We start from the raw sequence: 15,270 nt of genomic DNA, 5'->3' as shown, positions 1-15,270 counted from the left end.
AATGCTGCAAATGCAACGTGCAAAGCAAGACTGATTCTCTCAGAATCGCGTCCCAGAGGAGCAGGTGCGGACGTGCAGTTCCCGGTACCACAGCTCTAAGCGTCCGGGCGATGAGCTTTAGAAACAGATCGTATTTTCTGTTCTAACCACAGGGGCGTTCTCTCTTCATTCCAGGATGATCAACATTTAGCTGCAAACTCTCTGGCTTTCACATGTCTGCGCTGGTGTCAGGATCTGGAAACCAATTCTGAAATGTACCAGGGGAGCTCCTGCTCAAGGGAAGTCTGCCAAGAATGCTTTCGGAAGCCCCCTTTGCAATGTCCATGATGTAGCTATGGCATTCGTTTGGGACACTGTCCTTCCTTTCAGTTCAGCAACCCTCAGCCCAGGACACCACGAGCTCCTTTGACCATCCTTTCTACTTCTTTAGGGACAGAGAAGGCATTTGTCTTGGAAAGGGTCTTCATTTAATTAAGGCCCTCATTTCTCTTTGATTGCAAAACTCACCAATAAGGAGGGGTTAGAGCCAATAAGGAAATGTTACAAGTAAATACGGCCCTAGAGAAAAATACAGTTCAGGGCGATTCTTACCAAACAGGAGATGATGGGCAGTGTTTAGACTCACAGGGGCTTTTGCAAAGTTTAGATTTCCACGTGCACCACTGGCCAGGCCAGAACGACTTCCGGTGGAGGTGCCCCCTCACCTCTGGGGGCCGGTCCCAGGTTTGGGGCATCATCACAATAGGGTAGTTTGGGGACAGAATGGATTTTCCACTATGAATGTAGACTATGCTCACTGAATCTACAAAAACAACTTTTTGAAAATTTAGGGATATGATTTTTTAACGACTGTAGGCTAATTCAAAAGTGACCTTTTTGAGCCACCTTTACTGTTTTATAGTTTTTTATGTCATCTTTTCACATTTCTCAGAATTGTTCATAGTGTTCTCTTGTGATTTTTAAACTCAGCTCACCTATCGTGATGCTCCCTTTTTTCCCAATAATTGCGTATTTATGCCCTTTTGTTACTGTTGCTGGTTAAACAGAGGTCTGTCTTATGTGTTTTTTCAAAGAACTAGGTTTTTGTTTGTTTTCCTGACGCTTTGCCTTTTCCATCTATTTCTCATTTTCTGCTCTTTTCTTCATTATTTCCTTCTTTCTGTCTTTTGCTTGCTCTGTTGGCCTTTTTATTACTTAATTTATTATGAAACGTTCCGGGGGGGTCACAAAGGAATGAAGAAACCTAACGAAGAGCCTGTTCACACCACTGATTTACGGAAGATATAAAACATGCCGTTAGCGATTCCTCTCTGACTGTGCCTCTGTCTTCACCTCACCCGGAGCTGACAACTGTCCTGCTGCCGTACTCGCCATCCCACACTCCCCATTACACGCTCACTGCGCGTGTGAGGTCTCGTAAACGGCACACGGTATGGTTTCTCTTCCGACCTCACACGCTCTCCACCCCTGTGTGCTCTGTGCTTTACCTGCTCACCTCGCTTGTGAGACGCAGACACGCTGATACGTGTGCCTCCGGGCGGTTGATGACCGTTACTCTGTGGTGTTGAACTGCTCTCCGGTTGATGGGTGTTCGGGGAACTCCCATTTGATTGCTGTTAAGACGGATGTGGCATGGCTGTTAGGCACAGGCTTCCTAGTGCCCCGAATACCTGGAGTGAATAACTACAAATGGAAGAGCGTCCATGTAGGACTTTCATGAAATCATTTTTGTTGTTGCCGAAACAGCATCGAAAATGGTTTCATCAGCTGTGTCTAAGAATTGCCAATTTGCCCTAGATTCTGCCCAACACTTGGGATTGCCAGATTCTTTCATTTTTTCCAACCTTACAGTTAAGGAAATAATACCTTGTGATTTTTAGCTTTAACTTCTCCGATGTCTAGTGAGCCTGGGCAGCCTTTATTTCTTCCTGACTTACGCATGTTCTTCACGTGCTGGGCATTGACGTTTGCCTGATCACGTGTCACAGAATCCCCATCCTGCCTGCGCTCTGCTCTGCACTTTCCTGTGCCCACACACAAACGCTGTCCGTCACAACACTTGGATCTCTTCTGGTCTCGCTCCCCTATGGCTTGTACTTCTGTATCTTTTCTGTATCTTGTCCCTCCTGAAACCCATGCTTTAGAAGTCCCTTGAGTTGTTAGTGGGAAACTCAGTTTCCATTTGTCATTTATCCCTTTGCTTTTAATTATACTTTAGTGGGCATATGATTCCTGCTGCCAGTTATCTTTTCTCAGGATCTGCAAGAATCCCCACTGTTCCTGCCTCCCTTGCTGTTGAGAAAGGTGCAGTCTAAATATTGTCCTTTCTCACATATTTTGTCTCTTCTCTTGGACTCTCGCCTCCCACTGACCCACTGCGATGTGTCCAACCTTGACTTTCCAGTTTGCAACACCCTGCTGGGGACCCGGGCACTCCAGCAGCACGCAGCCTCGCGCCTCCTTGCACTTCTGGGAGCCCCGTGGCCACCCCTTCAAGTACTGCCTCTCCTGCACCCTCCCCTCCCCTCCAGGAACGTGCCCGTGATGCCATGCAGACCTTCCACCCCTTGCCTGTCCCTGTCCGTTTTCCATCCCTGTCGCTCTTGACACTGCACTTTGGGTCACCTCCTGCGATCTGTGCTGCAGCTCAACAACCCTCACTTCATGGGTGGGCGTCTGACCAGCCGTCTAATCCATCCACAGAGTTTCTAGTTAGCAGGACCATATTTTCTATTTCCACAAGTTCTGGTAACTTTGTTTTAAGCTCTCATTCCTTTTTCATTCTGTTGCACTTTTATTATTGCTTGCATTATTTCCTTAATTATTTCGAACAGTGAACAGGCAGCCTCTTTCAGCCTATCCCATGATTTCAATTCTGAGCGTCTGATTCTTTTATCTGTTGCTTCTTCTGGCTCATCCTAGTGGGTGATTTCTTCCTGGGATCTCGTTTGAGTCACGGTTTCCAGCTTGTCGCAGATCTGAAGTCAGGGAAGTGTGGCTTCCATCTGCCTCTGGGATCTCAGTGGTTCTACAGAACCGTCCTGATAAAGGCAGTCCTCTGAGATAGGAGCACATGAACACTCACCTAGCAGTGCCAGCCTTCAGAATAACTCCGAAACTTTCCTTCAGGGACTGTATTCATAGTTACACATAAACAGTCCAGTTTTTTGCTTGTATAATGTTGTTTCTCACCAAAAATCTTCCTGATTGTTGTATTTAACTCCAAAGCACATTTAGATGTTCTAAAACTCTCCACGTATTTTTTTCCACGTGTAAAGTGTTCTGCTTTCAGTGAATATTCAAGTAGACGCATTAGTCTCTGATCACATTTTCAAAGAGTTGACCCCGCAGTGCCATTAGCAGAGGTAGCTTAATCAGAATAAGCATATAGGGGCTTCCCTGGCGGCGCAGTAGTTGAGAGTCCTCCTGCCGATGCAGGGGACACGGGTTCGTACCCCGGTTCGGGAAGATCCCACATGCTGCGGAGCGGCTGGGCCCGTGGGCCATGGCCGCTGAGCCTGCGCGTCCGGAGCCTGTGCTCCGCAGGGCAACACTAGTTTTGAAACCAATGTGAGACGGGGCTCATTAACAGGGGAAACCAATGCTCACCCCCGCCTCCAGAAGAAGCCAGACACAGTACCCCGTCTGAACTCATTTAACAGAAAATTAACTTTTCAAAAGAGCTCACGTTACTGCAGAGCAAATCATGTCGCCTAAGGATATCTGGTAGACTGCTGGCTAAGCTTGGAAACGCTTCTGGGGAACTGACTGCTGAAGTGTCCCGGCTCCCGCGCTGCCCCGTGCGTTGAGTCTGAGCACGTCAGCCTTGCAAGGTGGGCCTGGGCCGAGCTCGCGGCCACGCAGGAGGGCGCAGCACAGACACGCCAGGGGCTGGTGGCCGGGCCAATCCCATCAGCAGGGCCCACATCACCTCCACATTTGGGCCTCTTCCCATGGCTACCCACTCTCACCAGCAACATGTATGAAAACTCAGAAAGCCGGGGGCCTCTTTCGGGCTCAGAGGACCTGTGCCCACACCCGCGCTCAGGCAGCGGTCTTGTCCCCCGACCTTACGGCGTCTCCTCCCCACACACAGACCTTCGCACTTCAGGCCGGGGGGCTCTTACAAGCCTAAGGGGCAAAGCCCTGAAAAGCAGGCCCTTCCGGCCCCGTGGTCGGCCACGCCCCTGTGCCTCCCGCGCTGCGTGGCCCTCGTGGGGGGGGTGCCCCGCTCCCCCACCTGCACGGAACTCGCGGTCAACCCGCCAGGGGATGAGCCTCCCCTCAGCATCCTCTCCAGTCCCTCCCATCTCAATCCCTCCTCCTTCCTGCAGTTTAAAGCCTGACTTAAAGCCACCCGGTGTGCACTGTTCCTGCGGAGGTCAGGGCGTGGGGCGTGGAAGTGCACGGGGACCTGGAGGGAGGAGAGCTCAGGCCTCAAACCAGGGAAGGCTGCCGGAGGGAGGCTGCAGCCAGACAGAGGCGGCCTGTGGGGCTCGGCAGCACCAGACACGCCGCCGCGTGGCCTAGAGCCGCCGGTTCTACGTGTGCCGGGCCGACTGCGGCCGGAGCGAGGGCTACGCTCAGTCACCACACGCAGTCGGACGCACCGCTCACCACAGAGAAGCAGCAGCCTGGGGTCCTCAGCCACCTGCTGGGCACCCCGGTCAGGCCACCTCTGGAAAGAGCACCGGGCGAGCTCGGCCCTGCAGGGAGCACAGGCTGGTCCCCCAGCTTCCCGCCCAGGCCACAGCCCCCTTCGCCAACACCCCCAGCACGGGCCCTCATGCCAAAAATTTAATAAGAAGGGAACAGACGACAGCGACGAAAGGAAACCAGGAGGCACGGGAACTTGGCAGGCGGGGAGCAGAAACTGCGGATTCCACCCGGAACCGAACACAGACAGCAGCCGGCTCCACTTCACCCATCCCGGGCTCAGAGGGAGAGGCGGGGGCCGACCCCGGCCAGGGCTGTGTCCAGACGCCACCCACTACGCGGGCTCAGAGGGAGAGGCAGGGGCCGACCCCGGCCAGGGCTGTGTCCAGACGCCACCCACTACGTGCCGTTTCCGCTTTGGAGGTTTATCGGATGAGCACGTGAGTACAGATGGCTGACCGGCTGCACATCTCCCTGTGGCTGGTGACGTTCCCCTTGCCTCGGTCCCTGCAGCATCCAGGCCGCCACATGAAGGAGCCCCAGCACTGCAGGTGGGTGTCTTTGTGAGAACTCCAGTCCGTCGAGTGTGACCGGGGGTGGGGGGAAGCCCCCTCCGAGCTGCGTCGATACCTGTACCTCCTGTTTGCCCGGATGTCAGTTCTCCTTCCTGTGCGCCCCCTTTCTGGTGTGAAAGTGGTTCCCCAGAAGTCCAGCCACTGCTTCTTCCCTCTCACGCTCGAGGTGCCCCCTTAACACATTAGTAAACACGTGCATCAGCGACTGCAATGAACACACAGGCTCCACGGCTGCCATGACTTCAGATGCCACTGGCTCAGCGCAGCGTGTGGAGGCTGCTTCCCGCCCGCCCGGGTGGGCCTCACGCACGTTTGTGGTCCAGACCACACGCAACAGAGGGACCAGGGCCAGCTTCTGAATTGGGTGCTGATTTCTGTTTAATAACTTTTATAGTTTTTCAGGAACAAAACAAAGGAAAAGGTCAACTTTTCACATGGTCCTCAGTGGGAAGGGGCATGAGTATGGGATTTGAAACCAAAAGATACCTCCAGCTGCTGGTGGTATCAGGACTTTACCCTCTCCTGTGGAAACCAAGTGATCAAGAGCTCTAACTAAAATAACGCGTTAACACGCTGTACGTGGAGTGCCTCGTTCCCACGCAGAGAGATGAGGGAGGAAAAGCCACGAGGAGGACAGAAGCCACTCCACTGTCCCCGCTGCTAACGTCTGTATTCGGGGACCCCCTGTGTCAGGCACCACGCAGGGTGGGAGGGGCAGGACGAGGAAGCAAACCCACCCACCCACGTGAACGCCACCGTCCAGACGTGCGGGCGACAAAAAGCACAAACCCGCCCCAGGTAAACGGGGCCTGTGACGACACAGTGTGGAGAAAAGTGCAGCAACGGAAAGAGCCCGGAAAGGGGCTCCGACCAGGCTGAGGTCGGGGGCCGCGCCCAGCGACGAGCGGACGTCGCCCTTCTCTCCACTGTGTGGAGGGCCCGTCTCACAGCCCGGGCCTCACCCTGCAGCCCTCGGAAGGAGCCCCCGGGTGCAGGGCGTGCAGCCCCCTGCCTCCTCGGGGAGATGCGGGCGCTCGCGCTGGCGGCTCCTCGGCCGCAAAGCTCGGACGCTGGGAATTCGCCCCGCACGCTCTCCGGGGCGCACGGCACAGGCGCGTCCTCAGGGCAGCCTCACCACATCCCACTGGCGGGGGTATCCGTGGTCCTCTGCTGCTCCACTTTCAGTCCCTCCCACCTTCCGGCTCGTCTGCCTTCCACGGGCGAGTCTTCGGGTGCATCCCCCCCAGGCCCACACCCCAGGCCTGGCTTCCCCGGGCTCCGCCCCAGCTCCACAGGCCAGTTTCCAAAGCCTCGGTCAAAGTGCAGGCCTGTCCCGCAGAGGCCTTTCCCAGAGTCGGCATCCAGGGGCTCATGGGGTCAGGCGGGCAGCACAAGCTGCCGTTCCTCCCAGAAATACATTTTCCCAACGTCTGACCGTCAAAAGGATTTGTGTTCTACGTAGAAACCTGGGACGTTTCGGCAGCAAGCAATGGACGTCACTTTGAAGCACAGACACTGCCTCTGCAGCTATGAGGTGGGCTAAGGCAGAAGCTAACTTTCACAGAGACACGCGCTCGGCGACTGCCTGGGTGGATGGCTGGGGTGGGCAGGGCCACCGGTGGTGATGCACATTGGTGACGTCGGCCGTGACCCGCTCAAGGAGAGGCTGTCAACCACACACCGAGGTCCCTCTCGTACCCACCCAGCCTTGAGGACAGAACACAGGTCTATACGCACAGGAGCTCCGTTTGCTCTCCTCCTCTACCGTCCCTGTCCTGAAACCGTCAACTTCATCTCTGAACTTGCGTTTTGCAAGCACGTCGGGCGAGACGGTGGGGGTGCATGCTGTCGGAGGGGCACCCAGTCCGCGTGCCTGCCGCCCTTCCTGGCCTGCTCACACATCGACTCGGAGACGCCCTCAACTCAGATCCCAGGGGGCCCCCGGAGACGAGCTTGCCTCTGCCCAGGACTCACTTCACACACAGAAAGCAAGCAGCGGTGTTCCGAGAAACACAGACAAGGGGGGCCCCGTCGCATCCTTTCTGGTTCCCGCCACTTCCCCGAATTCCCAGCCATCTATGCTGAATGATGACAGGGAAGGAGAGGGGATGGTAGGGGGGCCAGAGTTCCTCTCCCTCGGTCCTACGTATCCATGGGGGAGCCGAAGGCGGGCTTGGTGGGATGTGTCCGCGTCGAGAAGTGAAACAGAGCAGCGTCTCCGCCGTCTAACATGGACAGCATGTATGCACGTTCGAGCCATGAAATAGGAGTTGGATAATTTTGGTGATTTTGCGTGAGCATTAAATGCTCTTATACTTGCATTTAAAACCAGAATTGCACGATATAAAGACAAATGGTAAAAGTCCGTGCTAATAATTTCTTAATTTTTCTTGACTTAGAATGACGTGGAACAGCAAATAAAAACACCAGAATAGGTGGAGGGACACTGCAGAGGGAACGTCTGATGCCTTAGTTTCTGCTCTTCCCCAGCACTGGGCCTGCGGTTACGGAGCCGGCGCAGGCGGAGCATGCGCAGACGTCAGCTCCTGCTCAGGGCGGCTTTTAGGCTCCCCGCCGCGATGCTCTACGGCCCCACCTTCCTTTTTCGATCTGCTTGTGTTAATTTGCGCCCAACTGTAAAAAGCTGAACAAATGTATGTATTCAGAATCCCAAGCAGTTAACCACAGTACCCAATTCTGATTTATCATTTTAGCTCCTGAGATAGAACGCTCTAGAGTCATAACTGACCCACAGAATGGTCACACCGAGCCAGCAGTCCATCCCGCTGAGGACGTGCAGTCTTCCTCCCCGGCCGCCCAGCTCACGCCGGCTTGAGCTGCGAGAGTCCATGTGGAAGGGAAGGCTCTCCACAACTCAGTGTGGGTGACAAAGGGCTTCACCATTTCCTGAGCATTTAGTGAACGGCACCACCCGCATCACCTGGGACTGGAACAGTCCTATGAGACGGTATTACTGTATTTCATCCACGCTAAGAAGTTTTGATCTTGAGACAGACCATCATTTCAGTATTGCTAAGAAAAAGCCAAAATGTTGCCGGTTAAATGACGGCGTGCTCTTGATGCAAGATGCACCCCTGATTTCAGGGGTGTTACGATGTGAACACAAAGTGCGTCTGAGAAACGATGGAACACCATGCAGTGGCTGTGGGGTGGAGTCGTGCTGCACGCATGCCTCCCCGGGGCTCAGCCTCTGACGCTGGCAGGCCGGCAGCTCTCAGCTGGGGCCTTGTCTGCTCCGTTCCCGCAGCCACGGGGAACGGCCTCTGCCTAAGTCACCACCCCGAGCCTCCTCCTGGGCAGAGCGTATCCCAGGGCCCTGGCCCTCCTTGGGCACAGAGGCCGAGCCCCGCGGCCCCATGGGGTCACCTCTGAAGGTTGTGCCCAGCTCCAGACCCAGAGCTCCTCTGGGCTCCGCTCCGCACCTCCTGCGCGGCATCGCCCTTGCGTCCCCCCTCTGCCCAACCAGGCTCCCATCACCTGCACAGGTGTTATGCCCTGAGCATTCTCCAGGGACCTGACCACAGTGAACCTCGGTTTCAGTGTCTGGTTCCAGGGCGCCCGACCAAAGGCGTGTGGTGCTGCCCACACTCCACAGGTAGGGAAACGGAAACCAGGAGAGCTTGGGTACTGTCACAACGTGTGTGCCGAGCTGATGTGGCCCGCTTGGAGCACAGCTGGAGCTGATGCTTCCTTCTGACTCCAAACCCACCCCCTTTTCTCTCTACAGCGGTTCTTAGAGTGTGGCCTGAGGGTCTCCATGGGTCCCTGAGGCGCTAAGGTGGGCATTAGGTCAAAATTATTTTCATAAAATACTAAGGCACTATTTACCCTTTTCATTTTATTTTCTCTTACACTGGAATTTTCCAGAGGCTATGTGGGTGGAAATTGCCTAGAATGAGTGCAGAAGCAGATAAGAGTACCCAACTGTTTTCTCTTAAGGCAAACGTTAAAGAAATATGCAAAAAATTAAAACAAAACAAAAACATAACACTTAACACATTTAAAAAAATGTTTTGGAAGACAGAGTTACCATGGTTATTATGTAACAAGTTTATTATGACTATTTTTATTTTAAACGGAATTAAAACACAGCTTTTAAAAATTTTCTCAATTTTAAGTTTCTAAGACAGTAAATGCAGATAGCACTAAACCCACAAAAATGCAGAAGCTCTTTGGGGTCCTCAATAATTTTTAATAGTATGAAGGGTTCCTGAGATCAGAATTTTGAGAACTACTGTTCTACACTCTGCTGTTGGGAGTTCTAACCCCAATTCTGCACCAGCTAAGTGACACTGGGAACAACCTTTGTGCCTCTGTTGTTGTTTTTTAATGTACTAAATAAAAAGGTGCATTCCTCTTACAGCAAAAAGAAAGCATGGGTGGAATACTGAAATTATAACTATTTAAAATTATACTCTTCTATACTATACTGAGTATTGCTATTCTCTGTTATTCTATGAAAATTATAACAAAATATATATTAACTTACTGTATAGGGTTAAAATGATGTCAAACGTGCAATCTGAAAATCCTAAAACATTCAGATAAAAAATTTAAGACACACAATTTGACAGCCGTCAGAATGGGAGAAAATATTTGCAAACGAATCAACAGACAAAGGATTAATCTCCAAAATATATAAACAGCTCATGCAGCTGAATATTAAAGAAACAAACAACCCAATCCAAAAATGGCCAGAAGACGTAAACAGACATTTCTCCAAAGAAGACATACAGATGGCCAACAAACACATGAAAGGATGCTCAACGTCACTAATCATTAGAGAAATGCAAATCAAAACTACAGTGAGGTATCACCTCACACCAGTTAGAATGGGCATCATCAGAAAATCTACAAACAAATGCTGGAGAGGGTGTGGAGAAAAGGGAACCCTCTTGCACTGTCGGTGGGAATGTAAATTGACACAGCCACTATGGAGAACAGTATGGAGGTTCCTTAAAAAATTAAAAATAGAACTACCATATGACCCAGCAATTCCACTACCGGGCATATACCCAGAGAAAACCATAATTCAAAAAGAGTCATGTACCACAATGTTCAATGCAGCACTATTTACAATAGTCAGGTCACGGAAGCAACCTAGATGCCCATCGACAGACGAGTGGATAAAGAAGCTGTGGTACATACACACAATGGAATATTACTCAGCCATAAAAAGGAAAAAACTGAGTCATTTGTTGAGACGTGGATGGATCTAGAGACTGTCATACAGAGTGCAGCAAGTCAGAAAGAGAAAAACAAATATCGTATATTAACGCATGTATGTGGAACTAGAAAAATGGTACGGATGAACCGGTTTGCAGGGCAAAAGTTGAGACACAGATGTAGAGAACAAACATATGGACACCACGGGGGGAAAGCCGCAGGGGGGGTGGGGATGGTGGTGTGATGAACTGGGAGATTGGGATTGACACGTATACACTGATGTGTATAAAACTGATGACTAATAAGAACCTGCTGTATAAAAAAATAAAATTTAAAAATTAAAAAAAAACAACAAATACTTAACTTTCTTTGGGTTATTTGTATGGAAATATGTTAATATAAATGTTTCAGACATTACATGAAATTCCTAAAAATCTTAAAAAGAAAAAAAAATTAATACACGAGAGAACAATGTGTCCACCTATGAAACATTGCTGCCTGCAGGAGACAAGGATAGTGAATAAAAGTGAACATATTCTGCTCCTTGACGTACGTATTTACATTGAAGAAGCAAGTTGCACGATGAAACCCCATTTCCCCTTCCTTCTTCAAGGGGAAGGCCCTGCAAGCTGCCGTCTGTCACTGAGACCGGACCCTCATCTCTGAGGAGTGGCCGCGACGAGGCCGAGCGATAGCAACACGCAGCCGACTCTGCCGTGGACGCGGCTGCCGAGGCTGCGAGATGGCAGGGAGGTTGCATCCTGTGATTTTCCACACGAGAGGGTGAAAACATGGGTCCCAGGCGTCAGACTCTCCAGTTGGATGATGATTTCCCCTGAGATCCCTCATTACGCCCCATAACATCTGCAGACCTGACCTCCAGAAACTGACCCTCACACCCAAGGACGATGGGCAGTTTGGAGGGGAGCCTACCTGTAAGGCCTGGGGCCGCCACCTCCAGCACGCTGGCCAGCAGGGGCCGAGGCAGAGGAGTCCCGGAATCAGCCGCCCGCGGAGGGGGAGTGGAGCGCGGAGAACTGCAGCATTAGGCAGCAGAGGGGCCCAGGGAGAAACACAGAATCATGTCCAGAAGGTACTAGAACAAGCAGTTTAGGAGAGCACAAATGTCCCCATGATGCTTCTTTTCAACCTAGCCTATAAAACCTTATTTCACGCCTACACCTCCGGGCTTACTATGGCAAGTCCTCCACTGCCGCTAAGACAGAAGGAAATGCAACGTGCTGCCAGGTACAAAGTAACAGAGCGCAACGCCACGGGCCTGTCCAGCCACTCGGACGCGCCCTCTAGTGGCCCAGCAGCAAAGAGCCACCAGCAGCAGAAGTCAAAACACCATCCCCAGCCAGGACCCCAGGCCCAAAAGAACTCCTCCAGCTTCTGTGCGAGGCACCACAGGGCTCCCAGGACACCAAGTGCAACCTGCTCAGACTGGCCGGGGGAATCAGCTTAAAAATAGGGTGTTCCCGGGAGGGACCAGGTGTTCCGGGGAGGGGCTGAGTCGGGCTCAGGAAGGACAGGAATGCGGCTCCAGGCCCCGAATGTCCTTCCTGCCTGTCCCCTCGCATCGTGATCACAGGGGACCTCCAGACTGGCTCCCATAGGGCACAGCCGTGCTCGTCGGTCAGTGAGCGGACCTGTGGTATCATCATCATCCTCACCACTGTTCTAAGGAAAGAACCAGAACATATCCTCATCCCTTGGAAAATGGCTGTTTTTCTGGCCTTTGAACTGATGCACAGAGCTAACCAACTTAGCAGAAACTCTGCAATAATTCCACGGGAAAAAAAATAGGTGGGTATGACCTGTGTGATAGCTCCATAAATTGGAAACAGGGTATCAAATAAATAATATTTAACACTTGGAAATACTTACGTTTATAAAAGGGTTTAAAATATTTTACTTGATTTCAGCGTTTGACCTTCACAACAGCCCTGTTTGATCATCCACATTTACCAGACGAAGAAACTGCCCCTCAAAGAGGTTTAGTAACTCCACTCCCCTCCATACCCGCTGCCGGGAGACAGGCAGGCAGTGAATCACAAAACTAAACGTGCTCCCACCAAACGACCCGGCAATCACAGTCCTTGGTATTTACCCAAAGGAGCCGAAAACTCATGTCCACACAACCCTGCACACAGACGTTTATAGCAGCTTATTCATAACTGCCAACACTTGGAAGCAACAAAGATGTCTTCCAGTAGGTCAACTGATAAATAAATCGGTCACTCAGCAATGGAATATTATTCGGCACTAAAAAGAAACAAGCTGTCAAGCCATGAAAAGTCATGGAAGAAACGTCAAAGCATTTTACTAAGTGAAAGAAGCCAATCTGGAAAGGTGACATACTGTATGAGCCCAACTACATGACATTCTGGAAAAGGCAGTTAAAAGATGAGTGGTTGCCAAGGACTGGCGGGAAGGGAGGGGTGAGCAGGTGGGGCACGGAAGCTTTGGAGGGCAGTGAAACTACTCTATGCTGCCCTGCTGACCCTGCACCTCTCTGTGCATCTCAACCCGCATCTGGACGGCAGTCCCAGCAGGCCCAGAGGGTGAGGCGTGGCCACAGAGAGAGTGCAAAGCACATGAAAGAATTGCACGATGTTGCCAATTTGTAGCAAAAGAAACACATGTGGGGATGGATCTTCAGGATGTGAGGTCAAGGCGGAATGAACAGAAATTGGACCAGGCAGAGTTTATTGACATGGGGCCCTAAGCACAGATTCTCCAGCCAACGGCTCCAGCAGTCTCCACCGCTGGTTGACATAAATAGGGACACAAGGTCCCTACTGAAGTGAAGTGGAAACACCAGAACTCCCTTTTTACGTGACAGAGGCATGTGCCCAAAGGCTTAGAGAGAGCAGCACAATCGACCTGCCCATGACCCCAGGAGGGTCCAGAGAGCACGAGAAATAAGTTCATGGGTCCCAGCATCCTCGAAGGGCTCACAGAGATGCCCACGTGTGTCAGGAATACACTGGGAGTTGCTTCCATTCATCTGGGAGCCCTGAGTGCACCAGGATGATGGCGCCTTGGGGAGGCAGGGGCCAAGTGGGGGCACCTAAGTGCCAAAGAGAAGGGGATGTGGTCACCACAGAGCAAGTGGCCCACGAGGCCTGGGGCATTGGTTAGCTGCTGGCAGTGTTCCTAGAGCTGGACGAGATGGGCCTTCCACCAGCATCCAGGGACCTGCACCAGCAGGAAAGCTCTACATCTACTGAATCGCCAACATAGTCACAGCCCCTCCACCATTTCCACACTTGGAACCTCCATGTCACAGACCAGAGCCCCTTGAAGGATGGGTGGGAGCAGGCCCCCTGGAGGAAAGACTCTGCTACACGAGCCAGACACTCATCCTGTTCATCTCGCCCCCAGCCTCCAGCAGGGGCCTGCAGCCTTCTACCGGGGCAGCTGTGCGCTGAGGAAAAGGACGTCAGCACACTCTTCCGTGACCGCTGGACACCGGCTCTCAACTGACAGTAACACCAGAAGACCCAAAACATCACCAAGGCCCGCCAGGCACAGAGGGGCTTATGGGGCAGGTGAGCAAACCCATGCTGTGGTTACTCCCCGGCTCCGGAATGCACATACTCAGCGGCTACCAGAATCCCCACCCTGTTCCCTGACCTGCGGAGCGAGGGTATCACATGGGAAAGGCACTCAAAGCACCTCCACTTAAGGCCACCACACGCCGCAGTTTCCACTTACAACATCATAGACCAAAAGCAACACCCCACTCCTGGAGTGAGTGAAGCAGGGTGAGGACTCCCCACGCCCGTCCGCGGATGGCGGCGGGTCCCATGAAGGGACCCGCGTGGGGCCGACCGCCACCGCCGCTGCCGCCACGTGTCTTCTCTGTCGGAGCGAGTGGCACAGCCCACGGCACCTGCTCCCCCGCCCGCGGGAGCAGTCATCAGAGGAAGCCCGCTCTCACGGGCCAGGCCAGCCACAGCGCCACGTGTCAGCGCTCCAGCCCTCGGCGCCGTCCGGGGCTCTGGGACCCTGATCGCCTTTCCTCTCACGGGCCTCATGCAGGGGACACCGGTACACTGAGGACACTGTGGGCAGGAGGCAGCCACGGTCCCACGTGCCCAAGGGAGATGCCTGCGCTCGGAGGGTTCACGGCAGACCCGATGCTGCAGGAGCCCGGGAAGGCTGCGGCAGGTGAATCACAGCGCAGACCCTCAGGGTTCATCCTCTGCAGAAAACGTCTCTCCCTGGGGAGGCTGCGCCTGGCCTGCTCCCGGGCCTCATTCAAGACTGCGCACTTGCCCGTGGTCCACGAGCAGCCGGGCGGCTGGGCTGGGACACTAGGAACGGGGCTCCGGCGGTGCGGCCGTTTTGCAGCGACACACACAGCCACCCCCCCACCCTCACTGACCGGCAGCGCCAGCCACGGCTGCCGGGACCACCTCGAACCCAGGAGGGACCCAGGCCGCCTGCCCCCGCCCATCGCACACTGGCTGGCTCGGCCCTTTTCTAACTCCTCACCACCTAAGAGGCCAAGGGCTTTTAAGAAGAAGCAACATGTCTTCCAAGCACTTGGCGCCGTAGCGGCCGCTGGCCCAGCAGCAGGGCGCGGATTGGGCCCCGGCCTGCGTACCTGTGCGGGAGAGCGCCCTCAGGGTGGCTGTCAGGTGCTGCAGGACCCCTGGCGACACTTCGTAGTGGTGCACGTCTACGGCTGGAAGCTCCTGACACCGTCCAAACGCTCCGTCTGCAACAAAGGGAGGCAGGTCAGGTAAGAGAGGAGACAGACAGACGGCCAGGAGGCCCTGGCCACGGCCGGCGGCGAGGCTCCGAGGGGCTGCCAGGATCAGAAGCACCTGCAAAGTGA

At 53.3% G+C, this 15,270-nt stretch overlaps 1 protein-coding gene across 1 annotated transcript in view; it reads right to left on the bottom strand.

The window, feature by feature from the left end:
* PTPRN2 (protein tyrosine phosphatase receptor type N2) overlaps window positions 1-15,270 on the bottom strand; it is a 673,487-nt gene that overhangs the window by 498,127 nt on the left and 160,090 nt on the right. Inside the window, 1 exon segment of the mRNA XM_060156261.1 lies at window positions 15,037-15,150. Coding sequence (XP_060012244.1) covers window positions 15,037-15,150 — 114 coding nt within the window.

This window comes from Lagenorhynchus albirostris, chromosome 8 (assembly GCF_949774975.1).
Source record: "Lagenorhynchus albirostris chromosome 8, mLagAlb1.1, whole genome shotgun sequence".
NCBI lineage: Eukaryota > Metazoa > Chordata > Mammalia > Artiodactyla > Delphinidae > Lagenorhynchus > Lagenorhynchus albirostris.
The sequence above is the reverse complement of the archived record's forward strand: the minus strand, read 5'-3'. Positions and strand labels throughout refer to the sequence as shown.